The sequence below is a fragment of the Anopheles arabiensis genome, chromosome 2, assembly GCF_016920715.1.
Source record: "Anopheles arabiensis isolate DONGOLA chromosome 2, AaraD3, whole genome shotgun sequence".
Classification (NCBI taxonomy): domain Eukaryota; kingdom Metazoa; phylum Arthropoda; class Insecta; order Diptera; family Culicidae; genus Anopheles; species Anopheles arabiensis.
In genome coordinates, this window is record NC_053517.1 from 29,849,639 (window position 1) to 29,863,321 (window position 13,683).

General features: G+C 44.3%; 1 protein-coding gene across 1 annotated transcript in view; it reads left to right on the forward strand.

Annotated features, from left to right (window-relative positions):
• Window positions 1-10,259, forward strand: part of LOC120898838 (acetylcholine receptor subunit beta-like 2) — a 29,598-nt gene extending 19,339 nt beyond the window's left edge. The window contains exon 9 of the mRNA XM_040305240.1: window positions 9,611-10,259. Coding sequence (XP_040161174.1) covers window positions 9,611-9,826 — 216 coding nt within the window. The 3' untranslated portion in view covers window positions 9,827-10,259. The remainder of the gene's footprint in view (window positions 1-9,610) is intronic.
• Window positions 10,260-13,683: the final 3,424 nt, after the last annotated feature.

Below are 13,683 nucleotides of genomic sequence, written 5' to 3' on the forward strand. Positions count from 1 at the left end.
TGTGCTGTGTGCTTTTGTAGGTATCGTTATGGGAAAGGGGTTGCGTACGGTGCTTATTGTGATGATTATGCTCGCAAAATCGGTTGTGTTTTTTTGCGAGGTAATGTAAGCGTTATAAAATACGAAGAAATAGTTTCCCAGAACGGCAGGCAAGACTTGGAAGGAAAGTTTAAACAACTCTCATTCAGAATGCTTTAATGTATTAAGCTTTATATATGTTTTGCAATACTTTTTAATGAAATTGATAAGCAAACCACCCAAAGCGTTCAACTCTCTCTCTCTCTCTATCAAGCGGGCAAATCGATCGTGTGAAACATTTTTCAACACAATTTCCTTTGACAGGCACAACAAAAAACTGCAATCAAAATATTTATGCTGACAAAAATTGATGCTGTTAATTTTATCTTGCCCGTTATCACAACACCCCGGCTTTGCGGTTCGTGTTCTGGCCGCTGGTGGTGGTGTTGGTGGCAACCAACAAAAACGACGCTTGCCCGTCTGCCTTCGCACGCTGGTGGTTCGTGCTGTTCGTCGGCTGTGTGCCTTGCGCTATTTGTTCAACATTACTTTCAAACGATAAAAGTGGCCATTTCACCGTTTTGGTGGTTTTGGACCGAACGGTGTTCCTTCTCCTCCATCACCTTGCGCTTGGTTGGCGCTTCCTGCTGCGCGCTAGCAAACACGTGCTCGTGCGAAAAACGTATGGAAAGAACCAAGAGCACATCGAAGTATGCGGTGTGTGTGTTTGTTGTACACTGGGAGTGATGCTGGCCTACCGTGATGTTGAAGAATAAATGGCATTCTCGCCTCGCGTACAATGCGGGGCAACACATGTGCGTCCGGGCCATGCTCTCTCTCTCTCTCTCTCTGTATCCCTGATCGACGTCGATATTTCACGCGTGGCCACCGTTTTGCCAGAAACGGGACGTTGAAAAATGTTTTTTTCTTCTTCTTCTTCTGGTGTACGGCTACAGCCACGTACGGGCCACAGGTTTTGTCCGCGCTAACCGCATGCTAGCGCAAATGGATGCGTGAAGAAGCGCGACGAACCCTCGGACGAACGGACCGAAACGGGCCACCGTGAAGAAGAGCAGTTAAAATGATAAATAACAAATACTGTGTGGAACGGGGTGGGAGCGAAAGGTTATCGTCCCCGACGCCTGAATCCCTTTTGTGGCCGTTGCCAAAAAAAAAGCGCGATTGAGTGAGATTGTGTGCATGTGTATGTTTGTGGAAGCACTCAACGCAACCAGGGCCGGAAGGGCCGATCAGTGAATGCTTAAGTAAGGATAGAGAGAGGGGGGGGGGATGAGGAGAAAGGGGCACATACGTGTGTGTGTGTGTGTGTGTGTGTGTGTGTGTGTATGGGTGTGCAAAGCACAGCAGGGTGTGAATTGTAGAGGATCTGGATTGAGAAAAAAAAGGGTGTACCGGGTAGGAAAATTGCTTTCCTCTCGGAACATCAAAGCCCATCGACCCGGCCAAAGGGTCAGTCGCTAGCGTCCCTGCCGGTGCTGGTTGAACGGATGTGGCATCAGCAGCATCAGCAGTAGCAGTCCATTACAGCTCATTGAAAATTCCCTCCAGCTTTTCTTTCGCTCGATTTGAGCCCAAAGTACTATCTCATCGTATATGAACCGTGCACGGGGCCGGCCGACAGAGGGTAGCCAAACCCCTTCCTGCGCCCATCGGTTGTCCACTGTCTGCCGCACTAACGCCAAGCTGCTGCTGGCTGAGATTGTGGGTACGGATGGGTGTTTTTTTGTTCGTTGGCGTTAGTGGTAGCAGTAGTAGTCTCTTCAATCTCAGAACCATCACACTTTCAGTGGCAGGTTAGGGTTGTGTGGCATTTTTTTTGCCTGGGTTTGGGGGCGCGAGTGACGAACCGGCGTATTGTTATGAGTACCCATTCGGTGTGTATGTGTGTTTTTTGTGTGTGCAGTGTTTGCCATGTCGCGAACACGGGACACAATCCAAAAGTCCGACCGTACAATCCTCCCTCACTTGCAGGTGGCTGGCTGGCTGGTTGTGATTTGGTGTTGATCTGGTACGTCCTTCCCAGTATTAAGGGAGACCGGGCTTTGATTTGAATGAATTTTGTGGATCATTGAGCTGTGAGCGGATGGTCAGGCTGGCTATAACATTCTGCTGCAGTTTGAACACGGAGCTGTCGCTAATTGTTTGATTGGTTGAACGATCAAACGGACCGTAAGGTGTATGTGCATATCGGATTGAAAGCGTGTATTTTTCAAAAAGGATGCTGATTTTTTTAGGTTTTTATGTCAAATACTATATGTTTGTTAAATTTAATTCGCTTTCCTTTCAATTCATTTTGCAATTTGATAAAACGTTCCGTATTTTAGACAGTTTTTAGCAGTGAAATCGAAGGATAGGTCTATTTAAAATTGTAAATGATTTAAAAAACACTTTTTTGTTTATTTGATCTGACACAAAAAACTTGTTTTAACATAAATGCTTTAAAAAAAGCATCCGTTTGTTTCTTTCAGTTACAATGTTTTTATAATTAATGCTTAAATCTTCTTTAAATATAAAATGTGAATAATATATAAATATAATCTACAAATTAATGTTTACGGCAAGTAAACATTATTGTTTACCGTTTTTTCGTTTGTCATAGATTGTTATATTAAGAACTTGGTGTGTTGGTCCCTTTTTTATTACTTTCCATAAACAATGATTATCAAACTTGATATTATTTTCTTCACTTATGTTTTAATTTCTACAATAATACATTGCAGCAGCTCATTTTTTCTCATAATTACTAATTGAGAGGTTGAACTGTTTCGCGTAGCATCTTCCATCAAACGTTCCCTAAATTACATGCAAGCGCAGATAAGTTTTATGTTTCCCCTTTTTGCTAGGGCAATGAAAAACTTTATCGACAAATCATAAACTGCTGTGGAAAAACTTCAGCTCCGCTTAAAGCTGGCTGCAGTGTCTGCCTCGAAAGCCCCATTTGTTCTTCTTCCCGGCTGCCCTTTATTCTAAACAAATTTCATGTCAGCGTAAAAGAATGATAACGGGGACCAGCGCCACCGATACCAGTAATTTACCAACCCTAAATCCCCTGTCGGGATTTGAAAGCATTAAATCCGCCCCAAAAACCAGTTCCAATGCTAAAAATGGCTTCCGTGGACACGTACGGGTGCAGGGCCACCAGGAGGATTTCTTACGTAGCAGCAGGCTCACTCAGGATGAATAATAAGGCCACTTTAAACGGCAATGAGATGATGTTAAATTGACTTAATGAAAATGATAACGAGCGCGCGCTAGCGCACCAAGGGGTTGGGCTTTCTAGCGGGTTTCACGAACGCACGCACGCACGCACGCACACAGCTACAGAAACAGAAACGACAAAACAGAACAGGGAAACCCGGGGGGGGGGGGGATTTGGAACGAAAACAGCAAAACCGGATGGCGCCATTTGACAAATATTCAGCTCTGTTTGGTTTTGTTCTGCCCGTTCGCCCGTTTGTTCTCGGTAGGCCGTGACTTCGGCCCTACGAACACTACGAGCGCGCACCACCATTAAGCGTTACGCGAAACGTAGATGAATGTCTTTGATAAGCGGATAAGATGGGCCACCCTCTTTTAACGGGTGGCCACCCCGTTTGTAGCCATGCTTTACGTCGTCTGGCTGTGCGTTTTGTGCCAAAGTTTTACTTCCTCGCTGTTCGATTAAGGGGTTTTTTTTTGGTGTGCTCATGATAAATATCACCCTGGCAACGCTGGCGTCGAGTAGAACCTTCCCACTAAAAAGGTAATGTTTGGCTCGATTTTTCGTTAAAGAGCGTACAATAATCGGCCCAATGTCGGACCCGTTACGGTCCAATGGTCCCCGGTTGGGGAGAGGATTCAGCTGCTGTGCTAAAGAAACAGATTTAGCAAGAGGAAGACAAAAAATGACGATTTTTCTAATCCTTCTACACCTTTCGGAAGTTGAAAGTTGACTCTTCTTGGGGTCACATTTCGAGCCCCCCCCCCCTTCTCATCCACTCAAAGCATCGTTTTGTTTTTGTTGCGCCACCCTGCCTACGTCCATAAGCGAACTGACCGGCACAGATTTTCGGTACAAAATGAGTGTAATGATCATTAAAATTTAATCCCTCTAGTTTTTTGTCATGACAGGGGTGGCGGTGGGGATGAACCTTCCGTCCGTTTTTGGAACTTACTTCTCCTCGTCCCTTTGCTTTGAGTTTTTGCTCTCGGGCGGGTTCCTTCCGTGTCTATTTTGAGCCGTTTACTTTGTTAGAAGGAAAACACGGTATAGTGTCCACTCTCACTACCTACCCGCCGGCCTGCCTGCCTGCCCCAAATAAGGACAATTGTTTTTTTTCTCTCTCTTCTGAACCAAATGTTAAAGCAATGGGTAATTGTGAGACCGTTTGCGACCTTTTTTTGTCGTTTTTTTGTTTCTTTTTTTTTGTTCTGTTCATCTTTAGACTTTAGATTCCTTCTTTCCCGCTCTCTCTCGCCACCTCGTCGCTTTGGGCGATGATGTTTTCACGGAACGAAGGAACCTTTTCTGGAAAAGCGCTGACAAAACGGACGGAAAGCCCTAATTAAAGTTGATGGGGTATTTGAGTTCGTAAGTCACGGGCCTAACCTGCGTACAGCTGAGGCTAAGCTGGTGGAGGCGTTAGAGGAATGGTGGCCAATGGGTAGAGAGAGTTTGAGAGAGGAAGGGATGTATAACGTGTGGGTGCAGTCTACCCTTGAAGGAAACGTGTTCAACTTTTCTCCTTAAAACGTAATGTATGTATGTATGTGTGTGTGTGTGTGTGTGTGTGTGTGTGTGTTTGTGCGTGTCCCCTCATTTTGCATGCATGTGCCCTTTGATTACGGCAGGGCCAAAAGAGAAGAGAGAGAGAGAGCGAGAAACACGTTTAGGTCGTTTGCGGAGGTAAGCGCTTTTCGGTGAAGCTTGTTTAGCGTTGGTTTAGCCGTTGGGCAGTGCATTAAACGTAATCATGACGGTACTTTTGGGTACAACTGCTGCTGACGACGCAGTTTTTGCGCCCAGCATCGTTCGGTATGGAAATGTATGGAAATTGTTGCGGGGCAGCATTGTTGCTTCAAGTGATGCTATGGAAGTTGTTTTTTTAATATACATAGGCACGAATTGAAGTGGACCAACGTAAGATGTTTTGAATAGATCAATTGGCATGAAGTTGTTAAAATATTTGTAATAAAATACCATGCGCCTCCATCTGCTTTTGTATTTCTGTATTTTTCAAATGTTTTTTGAATAACTTTTTAAATCGAGTATATAAAAATTATTTTATTTGAATAGTAATTTATGAGGAGTAAAAATAATTTAATAAAACATTAAGCGTTAATCTTGGATTAGTATATTTCTGCACGGCGTACCATGCGCCTCCATTTCAGGTTATTTTTTATTTATTTACGTTGAAAAACCGTATCCCCATTGGATAAGGAAGGTTCCTAGTTCAAACTAAGTATTTTCATAGAATTATTGTAATATACTGTTATCTTTATTTTCTTAGTTAATTTGCGTAGAATTATTTGATGCACTTTCAAATGCGAATTTTATATTTCTTTTGGTGCATTTTTGCAAATACACATAAAAAATTATTAAAATAAGTTAAGCAGAGCATACATAGCCTGATGACTAATGTCTTCGATTTTTTTAATATATTTAATTTGATGCCTTTTGTATGTATTACTATGAGCAAAGCAAGTTGTAATTTTGTATGCAAATGTGCTGATGAAGAAGACCACATCCCACCACCGTGTACTAAACCGTATATCAATCCACTTAGAACTATATTGAGCTCTGCCCCACCAAGAAGCACTCGCACTGCATTTTATGTAAATCGCGCTTATTTATTAGTGCTTCCTCGTGAAGAAGCAGGGATTAAATCGGTACATATTCTGCTCCATCTTACCCTTACGATCGGATGGGAGCGTCTCATAAAACCCCACTTTAGCGCACTTGCCGATGATGTATTTTTTATGTGATTTACGTGCCATCATTAGAGCGTCATCAGAGCGGATTGTTGGCGGATTCTTCAATCTCGCTCCCTTCTACTGTCTATTGTGTGTATGTGTGTGTGTGTGTGCTTGCCGGCACACACTCTACCTTAAGAAGGAATCCATTTTCTGGTCGATTTTCCCTGAATCGAGCCTTCCCTTTTTCCAGTCCATCGGCACGGTAAAGATTATTGCCGTTTATCGCCGTTGTGATCGTTCACGGGGATCGTTCTCATCTTAAAATGAGCGCGACCCGTGCCTTCCCGTGGCCACCCGTGGCCTGTAGCGGATGAATCTCGTTAACGGTAAAGCTAAAGGTGCAGTGTGACGGTGCAAAAGCGGGAAGAAGAGCAGATGGTGGGCTGCAATTACAAAGCAATACCGACCGACGTGCTCTTCACAAAGGCGGACGCCCGTGACGCCAACGATCGTGGGAGCTGAAGAAACGGCAAAGACCGGACCAACCCAGTGACCGAGGCGGAGGGTTTTTTTTGTTGCAGTAGGATAATTAAATTTACTGAAAATAAATCCCAAGTGATTAGCATAAAACGCTCTGTGTGTGTGTGTGTGCCAGTGGCCTTGATGGAGCAGCATCACAGCAGGTAAGATGTAGGGATTGTGGGATACAAGTACAGTAGTGGGTAGGGTGGCACGAACTGTTGAAAGGCCAAATTTGCTGATAATAATGGAGAAGGAAAAAAGATCGAGCACTGGGGTTGGTGATGAAATCACTGGGGAGAAATGTCCAATTCAATTTTTCCCTCAATACATTTAGTACGCTGTACTGTACGTCTTGCTGTACCCAGCATCGGGGGAACTATTATGCAAGTTCTGGGAAGCGAGCAAAGAAAGCGCGCTCGATTGCTTGCAGGGTTGCTGGAGCTAGCTCGAAAGTCCTTGACATGCTTTGCGTCTAATTCAATATTAACTTGAATGTTCGGACGGTGCTAATGCATGGATGGCGTTAAATGAAATGAAATTCATTTCTCCGTTGTCGTTGTCAAATTACACAAGACAAGCCCCTCTTGTTGGGATATCTATGCACCATACTATCTACACTTTAGCACAGTTAACTGCATGGAAAAAGGATTGTGTGGTTTTTCCTGCTGAGCTGACTACCCTAAAGCCCTGTATTTGCTTCTTACTTATCACCGTACAGTGGCAGTGGCAAAAGATGAAAGCAGCAACTTAACCTTGGCACACAGCGAACCTCAAATATGTACATTAATTATGCGGAAGAAATGCTTGTCCATGCTTCGCTAATGGTTGCTTGGATGATGACGAAAGTCGAACGCTCGCTGGCATTGGTTGCTTTTGTTGCTGCTAGGTTGCACGATCAATGCACGGCAGGGTATTGCCGCCGTGTGTGTGGTTGAGTTTTCTTCTAATACTCCATAAAGTATACTTTTGTCAGCTTGTGTCCACGGGTGCGTGTGCGTGTTTGCTCCCTACGGTTTGAGATTGAAACAACACTAGCGATCGAGAATAACGGCAGATACCGGAAAAAAACCGTTCGGCACAAAAGGCCTATGCATCTTCCCATGGGCTTATCGCTATTCATTGAGCCGTGCTCGTTAGGTTTCGGGCTTTATGGGATGTGTATGTTTGTATTGAAAAAAGCTTTTATGCTGTGGGGCTTTTGTGTTTTGCTGTGTTCTACATCAGTAATGAGAGGAGTCAGTTTCAGACGCACGAGAAGTGTCTTTGCGGGTTAGACAACGAATGTCCAGTCGGAAGTCCACCGCGTCGGAGATAAATCTATATGTGTGTGTCAGCTGGTTTTTGTGTGATTTTGGGCGTTTTCATGTGGGTGAGTTGCGTTGCTTTCCTCCTGCGTCTCCCCCGGAATGAAGGAGTGGTTTTTACGCGATAACGCGGAGCAGGGAGAGTAAGCAGAAGGTGCTGTGCACCGTAGCTGCTGTGGATCAAGCTGATATTTTTAGCATCAAACGCCGGCAGATAATTAGGGTCATCAATCAAAGTGAGGCAAATTAAATTCAGCACCATAGACACACAAGCCTGTGCGTGTGTGAGTGTGTAGGTTTGTGTTTATGCGTGTGTGTGTGTGTGCGCATATTTCTGTATTTCTTTACGCGTCAGCTTATCAGTGGTTTATCAGAAGGAGATATCACTTTAATTCTGTTGATCTACGTTTGATTGAATGATTTCATTATTGATTATTGATTTGGTTTGATGTGTGCGTGAACGTGTTTGCGATGGTTAAGCTGAATTGTTTTGATAGCATTGTTATCAGTTCTAAAAAAACTTTTAATGTTTATTGTATTATTATGTTCTCTAGCTGAAAAAATAGTGTCCATTACAGCTGTTAACACCCCTTTTTGGGGTTGTTAACAAGCTAGATGAACATTGCTTTAAAGTTACTCCCTTTGTTCCAGTAAAACAGCGTCACTTGGCAAGTCGTAACAATCAGCTCAAATCAAACAGACTATATATTGTATCGACACGCAAGCCAAAAATCCAATCAAGCGTCAAATTGTACTGCAAAAAAAGGAAGAAAGAAACGCACCATTAACGTTGGCTGATTATACGCGAGGGTGTCAAACCATCGACGACTAATTAATCACTCCAAACGACGAATGAACTGTCCAATGGCTTAAAAATGATATTTCCATGGTTGAATGTTTCGAAACTTCACCAAAAGCCAAAAGCCGGTGATGGTGATGGTGAATATCAGGTTCCGCTCTGTCCGTACTGTAGTCATATCGGGGTTCGCATCGGGGAATGATGGTACGCCTGCGGGGTAACGGAAATTTGATACTCCCGCGGCGTTATGACGATGGTGATGGTCATGGTACGATGGAAACAAAACAGAGAGAAAGAGCGCGAACGAGAGAGTCCATCCACGGCTTCATCCACGCTGTGAGCGCTGTGAAATTAAAACAATATCGTAGTGCGCATTCAATTTTCGGATGAATTATATGCATATTAATCAATCATGCTTCCCTCTGCCAGCCGAGTGGCACATGCTCGCAGCGAGAGTTTACACGCGGGTGAAGGATGGTTTTAGACGGACAGATGGGTGATGGTGATGGTGGTGATGGTCGTTTGTGTGTGTGTGTTTTTTTTCGGAAGCTGAGATGTCGCAACACGTCCGTCCGTTCGAAGCCCGTCGAGTTTTGGGTCGAGCTTTCCGTGGACTGGAGTTTCTCCCACAAGGGAAAACATGGCAAACAAAGTGCAATAAGACACTTGGCTGCTGGGCAAATTGTGTTTAGAGCACCACCAAAACCCGAACAGAGGTGAACCCGGATGGAAGTGAAGGAAAAGCGTGAGATGAGTGATGTTGATTTATATACGTGTACCACCAGCTCGAGTGGACTGGAACGATGTGATAAGCATTTGCGTTATTGTTGTAGTCGTAGTAGCGGAAAGTGCCTGAAAAGCAGTCGCATGTCGCATTATATAAGGGTTATAATAAATAAAATTGACTCTTGCAATAAACATATTTCTTATATAAAGTTTATTAATTTAAGCAAGCATCAGTATTTAAGCGAGTGCGCAGTTAAGCGCACGTTAAGTGTACGCAGCACAAACGCAGCAACGACTAACATTCTTCTTCACTATCGCCATACAGATCGTCGAGGACTGGAAGTTCGTCTCGATGGTGCTGGATCGGTTCTTTCTGTGGGTGTTTACCATTTCCTGCATCTTCGGCACGTTCGGCATCATCTTCCAGAGCCCGTCACTGTACGATACGCGGGCCCCCGTCGACCAGCAGCTGAGCGAAATACCGCTGCGCAAGAACAACTTTATGCTTCCGCCGGACATCGTGCGCATCACGCTGGATTAAATCACGCCCTATGCCCCGGGTATTGTGGGTGAACCATGGGTTTGTTGTTGTTTTATTTTATTTCTTTCTGTACGTCACTTTCCAGTACGTTGAGACGGCTACGGGACGGGTTTCAACTACAACTGTGTGTGCATTTGCTCTGGTGTAAAGAAACCGTTTGATGAAATATGCACTTTAGTACGCGTTTATGTAGTAACAAATTTTTCCAATGGTTGGTAAGCAGTCCAACAATACCACAGCAATAGAATTGCATTGGTTAAGATATAAAGTGTAATTCCATTTATAACGAAAAACTACTACGAATACCGAACAGCGAATCGACAGCATTTCTTAATCGAAACTTAACATTACGGTAACAAAAAAAAATGAGAAAAAGCAGAAGAAGCAATTAGTGAATAAAGCGTAACGAGCACATGTTTGTACTGGGTTTAAATGTGGTGAGTTTGTACTTTTTATTATCTTGTTTTTCTTTTCAAATACATATTTTTGTCTTTAAACATTTTTTTAAATAATCTTAATAATAACCGTTTTCAGACAATTTCTTCTATTAAAATGAAATAGCTTTCTTTATATGGCGGATTGTTTGGTGCAGCATAAATGAAATTTAATACATTTTCTTTTCTATAGAGACCCAACTTCCTTCGTTACACTTTCCCTACACTACATAAAAAACAAGCAACAAGGAACCAACCTCTTTGTAACAGTTTAGCAGCGTTTTGTTCGAATACCACTACCGAAACAACCTTCAATCCCCATTTGGTGTAGAGTGTGCTTCTTTCGAGCGCCTTGTCCACAAGAGCACTTTGGCGAAGCAATGTTAGGGGTATTTTAAGCACTCCGGTGCACTCACTATTGTGACACCGTCTCGAGACAGTTCGGAGCCAACGTTTGTGTGTAAGTTTGAGTGAAAATTGAACCAGCTCAACAGCAAACGAGCGGAAATGGAGTGCAAGACAGGAGGCAAAGTTTGCATACACTTGTAGCTTTTGTAGCCCGATGGTCGGTTCAAAGCACGGGCGGCTTTCCGGCGGACCCGAGACCTTCGGTACGGGACGTATTGATTGAACTGTCTGGTGTGCATGTGTAGCATTGAGCATGTTTTGCGTTACCCTGGTTGCTGAGGTTTTGCTATATACAGACGTTTTACCGAAGTTGAGCGTTTAGAGAAATTCAGCGCAATTTGTGCAGCTTTTGTATACACTACAAACAAGCGCTTCAACACTAAAGCCTTTTAGTAACATTTACCATGAGTGTAACAAGTAATGGTTTATGTTTCTGTGTTAAAAGTAACATTATTTCAAATAGCGATTTAATTGGAATTGTCGTACACTTTCCACATCATTCTCTTCGCTACACATTAGTATATTGTAATTTTTTGAAGCGTATCCTGTTTTACGCATGAGTTGATGAGAAGAAAAAAAGTATGCAGAATGCAATGTAATTATGTGCTGAATGAAGTTTTAAATTATAATTAGTAACATTATTGCACCGAGTAGCGAGCCTCAACGGGACAAGAAAAGCCTCAATTACCAAGACCCCGATCCCCCGAGACGGAAGCATTGCGCTGATGACAGCGATGACATTCGCTAATTGTGGGGGCTTGACTTTTTTCGTGTTGGTGCTGCTGTTGTTTGCTGAATGTTGTGATATAATTATGAACGAAATAAGATGGCAAAGAATGGGTGCGATCCTTTCACCTTTCCGCAGCATTCCGGGAAGCATTCCAGCATGAGACCCGTGGCCCCGAGTCGTAGGCCGAGTCGTTCCGTTGCGATGGTAATTAGGTTCGTCGCTCGGTTCGCTCCCAGTCCACTTTTACCTATGGTAACGTTTCGTTGCCACCGGGTTGCGCCCCCCAAAATGGTACAACGTTTCCCCACGGACAAAACACGTGAAAGCTCATCTTAAAGACAGCCGAGTGAAAAATAGGCAAACGAAGCAGCGCGGGTGCGAGCAGCCGGTTCGCTACATTATGCTGCAGTCACTTCCGTCCGTCACAGTTTCTTGGTGGTGGCCGGTCGAACGAAGGGAACGCGGGACGCGGCAGGTTCTGTTCGCGTGACAATTGCAGAACTGAGTGGATCTAATTATTCACAGTAGGAGCGAAAATTCATAACACTATTAGCGAGCGAGCGAGCTATTTCGCATTACGGCGCACGGCGTGTGTACAGTGACTGGCAGAGAAGTATACCTTTCGGGGAAGTTTCACGCTAGTTTTTACTTTCTTACTTAACTGCTCACTATTCAGAGTGATACCATTTTTCGGTTTAATTTTGTGCTTCAATCAACCGTTTGACAATTGAAAAATTGAATATAAAATATGGTAAAAATGGTAGCATGCATACCAATGCCGTTCCGCACTGTAGTTTGAATGAATGTAATTTCCTTCAAGTGGAAATCCTTATCAGAGTGGAAGGCAAAGGCACGGAAACGTCTACCAACAATCAGCTGGCGGAATTTATACCGTCCTTAAAAAAGGTGATTTCCCCTGCCCTCTTCCCCTCGTTGCATAGTCTCCACCAACTCACCAGCTACCTGAACATCCTGTTGCTCAATTACGTTTCGCAAAGCTTTGGAACAGCTTGGTAGCCATGGCGTAGCAGGGCGGCGACTGTAAATTTAACAACCAACGGTTAGGTCGGGTTGATGTCGCTGTCGTTGACAATGGTTACCAACGGAGCCACCGCGCGCATGCTGCGATGAGGTGCAAACATCCGTACGGCTATCACTGCCATCTGGGAGGGGCTGTGGTGAGAGGGAGGGGGGGGGGTAGTTGTGAAGGTTAGCTCACGCCTTCTAGATCCGGGGTTTTGCATTCAAGGATGCAGCTGCAGCCGTGGTTTGAACCGGTGTGGAAAATCACGGCAACCACGGCCGTACCACGCCAAACGCACGGTGTCATTCGCGATGGTGCAAAAGAATCCTGCAAACGTATCCACTTTGCAGGTGATTTATCTGCTTACGGTGTGCTTACCCGTGGTAGGTGGAAGGGGTTCCCGTTCTCGAACATGCGAGCGGGCAACAAGCAAGGCAGCACTACTGAGCGTGAGCATGGGAATGGGAAAGTGTCGAAAAAAGAAGGAACACGAATGTGCTTGCCTCCCTCAGACTAGGACAGAGCAGGGACTGATTATTTCTTTGGAAAAGTTTTCCAATTTTCTCCAACCAGCTGGGGCGTCGTGTGCGCGGCAGCGTGTGGGGAATGCGTACGTACGTTAGGCTGCGGAGCAACCGTCAATCGTATTACACAGTGGGAGGCTTGTTGCCAGCAACGGGATGGCATGTGCTGATGTGACTGGGCGGCTGTGTGCCGTGAAACTCCACAGGGATTTGCTAACCAAGGGCGGAGATTTATTTTCACGCAAACCACCACTACCTTGCGCAGCAAAGCGTCGGCTTTGTCAGGTGTCGTTTTGCTGTAACACGCAATGGCAGGTCGGTGTGTGTGTGGTATGAGTTAAGGTTTTCATTCGGTGCTAGCCACAGTCAGTGGAGTCAGTCGAGTTGGTCGGTTGGTAGGCAGTAGAAATTCTGTCTAAACCAAATGTTGAACTACTATTACTACTACTACTGCTACTACTACCAAAAACCAACCAAATGTTGAACTACTATTACTACTACTACTGCAACTACTACTACTACTACTACTACTACTACTATTACTACTACTATTAGTATAACAACTACACAGTCGTCAAGCGATCAATGCGAATAAATTTTAGCATCTTGTTCGCCCAGCACACAAAGCCACCCCGCAAAATGGGCCATTTCTCAGCATTATCTTTAATGTTGGAAATTGCCCAAAAATTCCTACTTAAACACCGAAATGCCCATGGTTTAGGCTTTGCGTCGGGGAG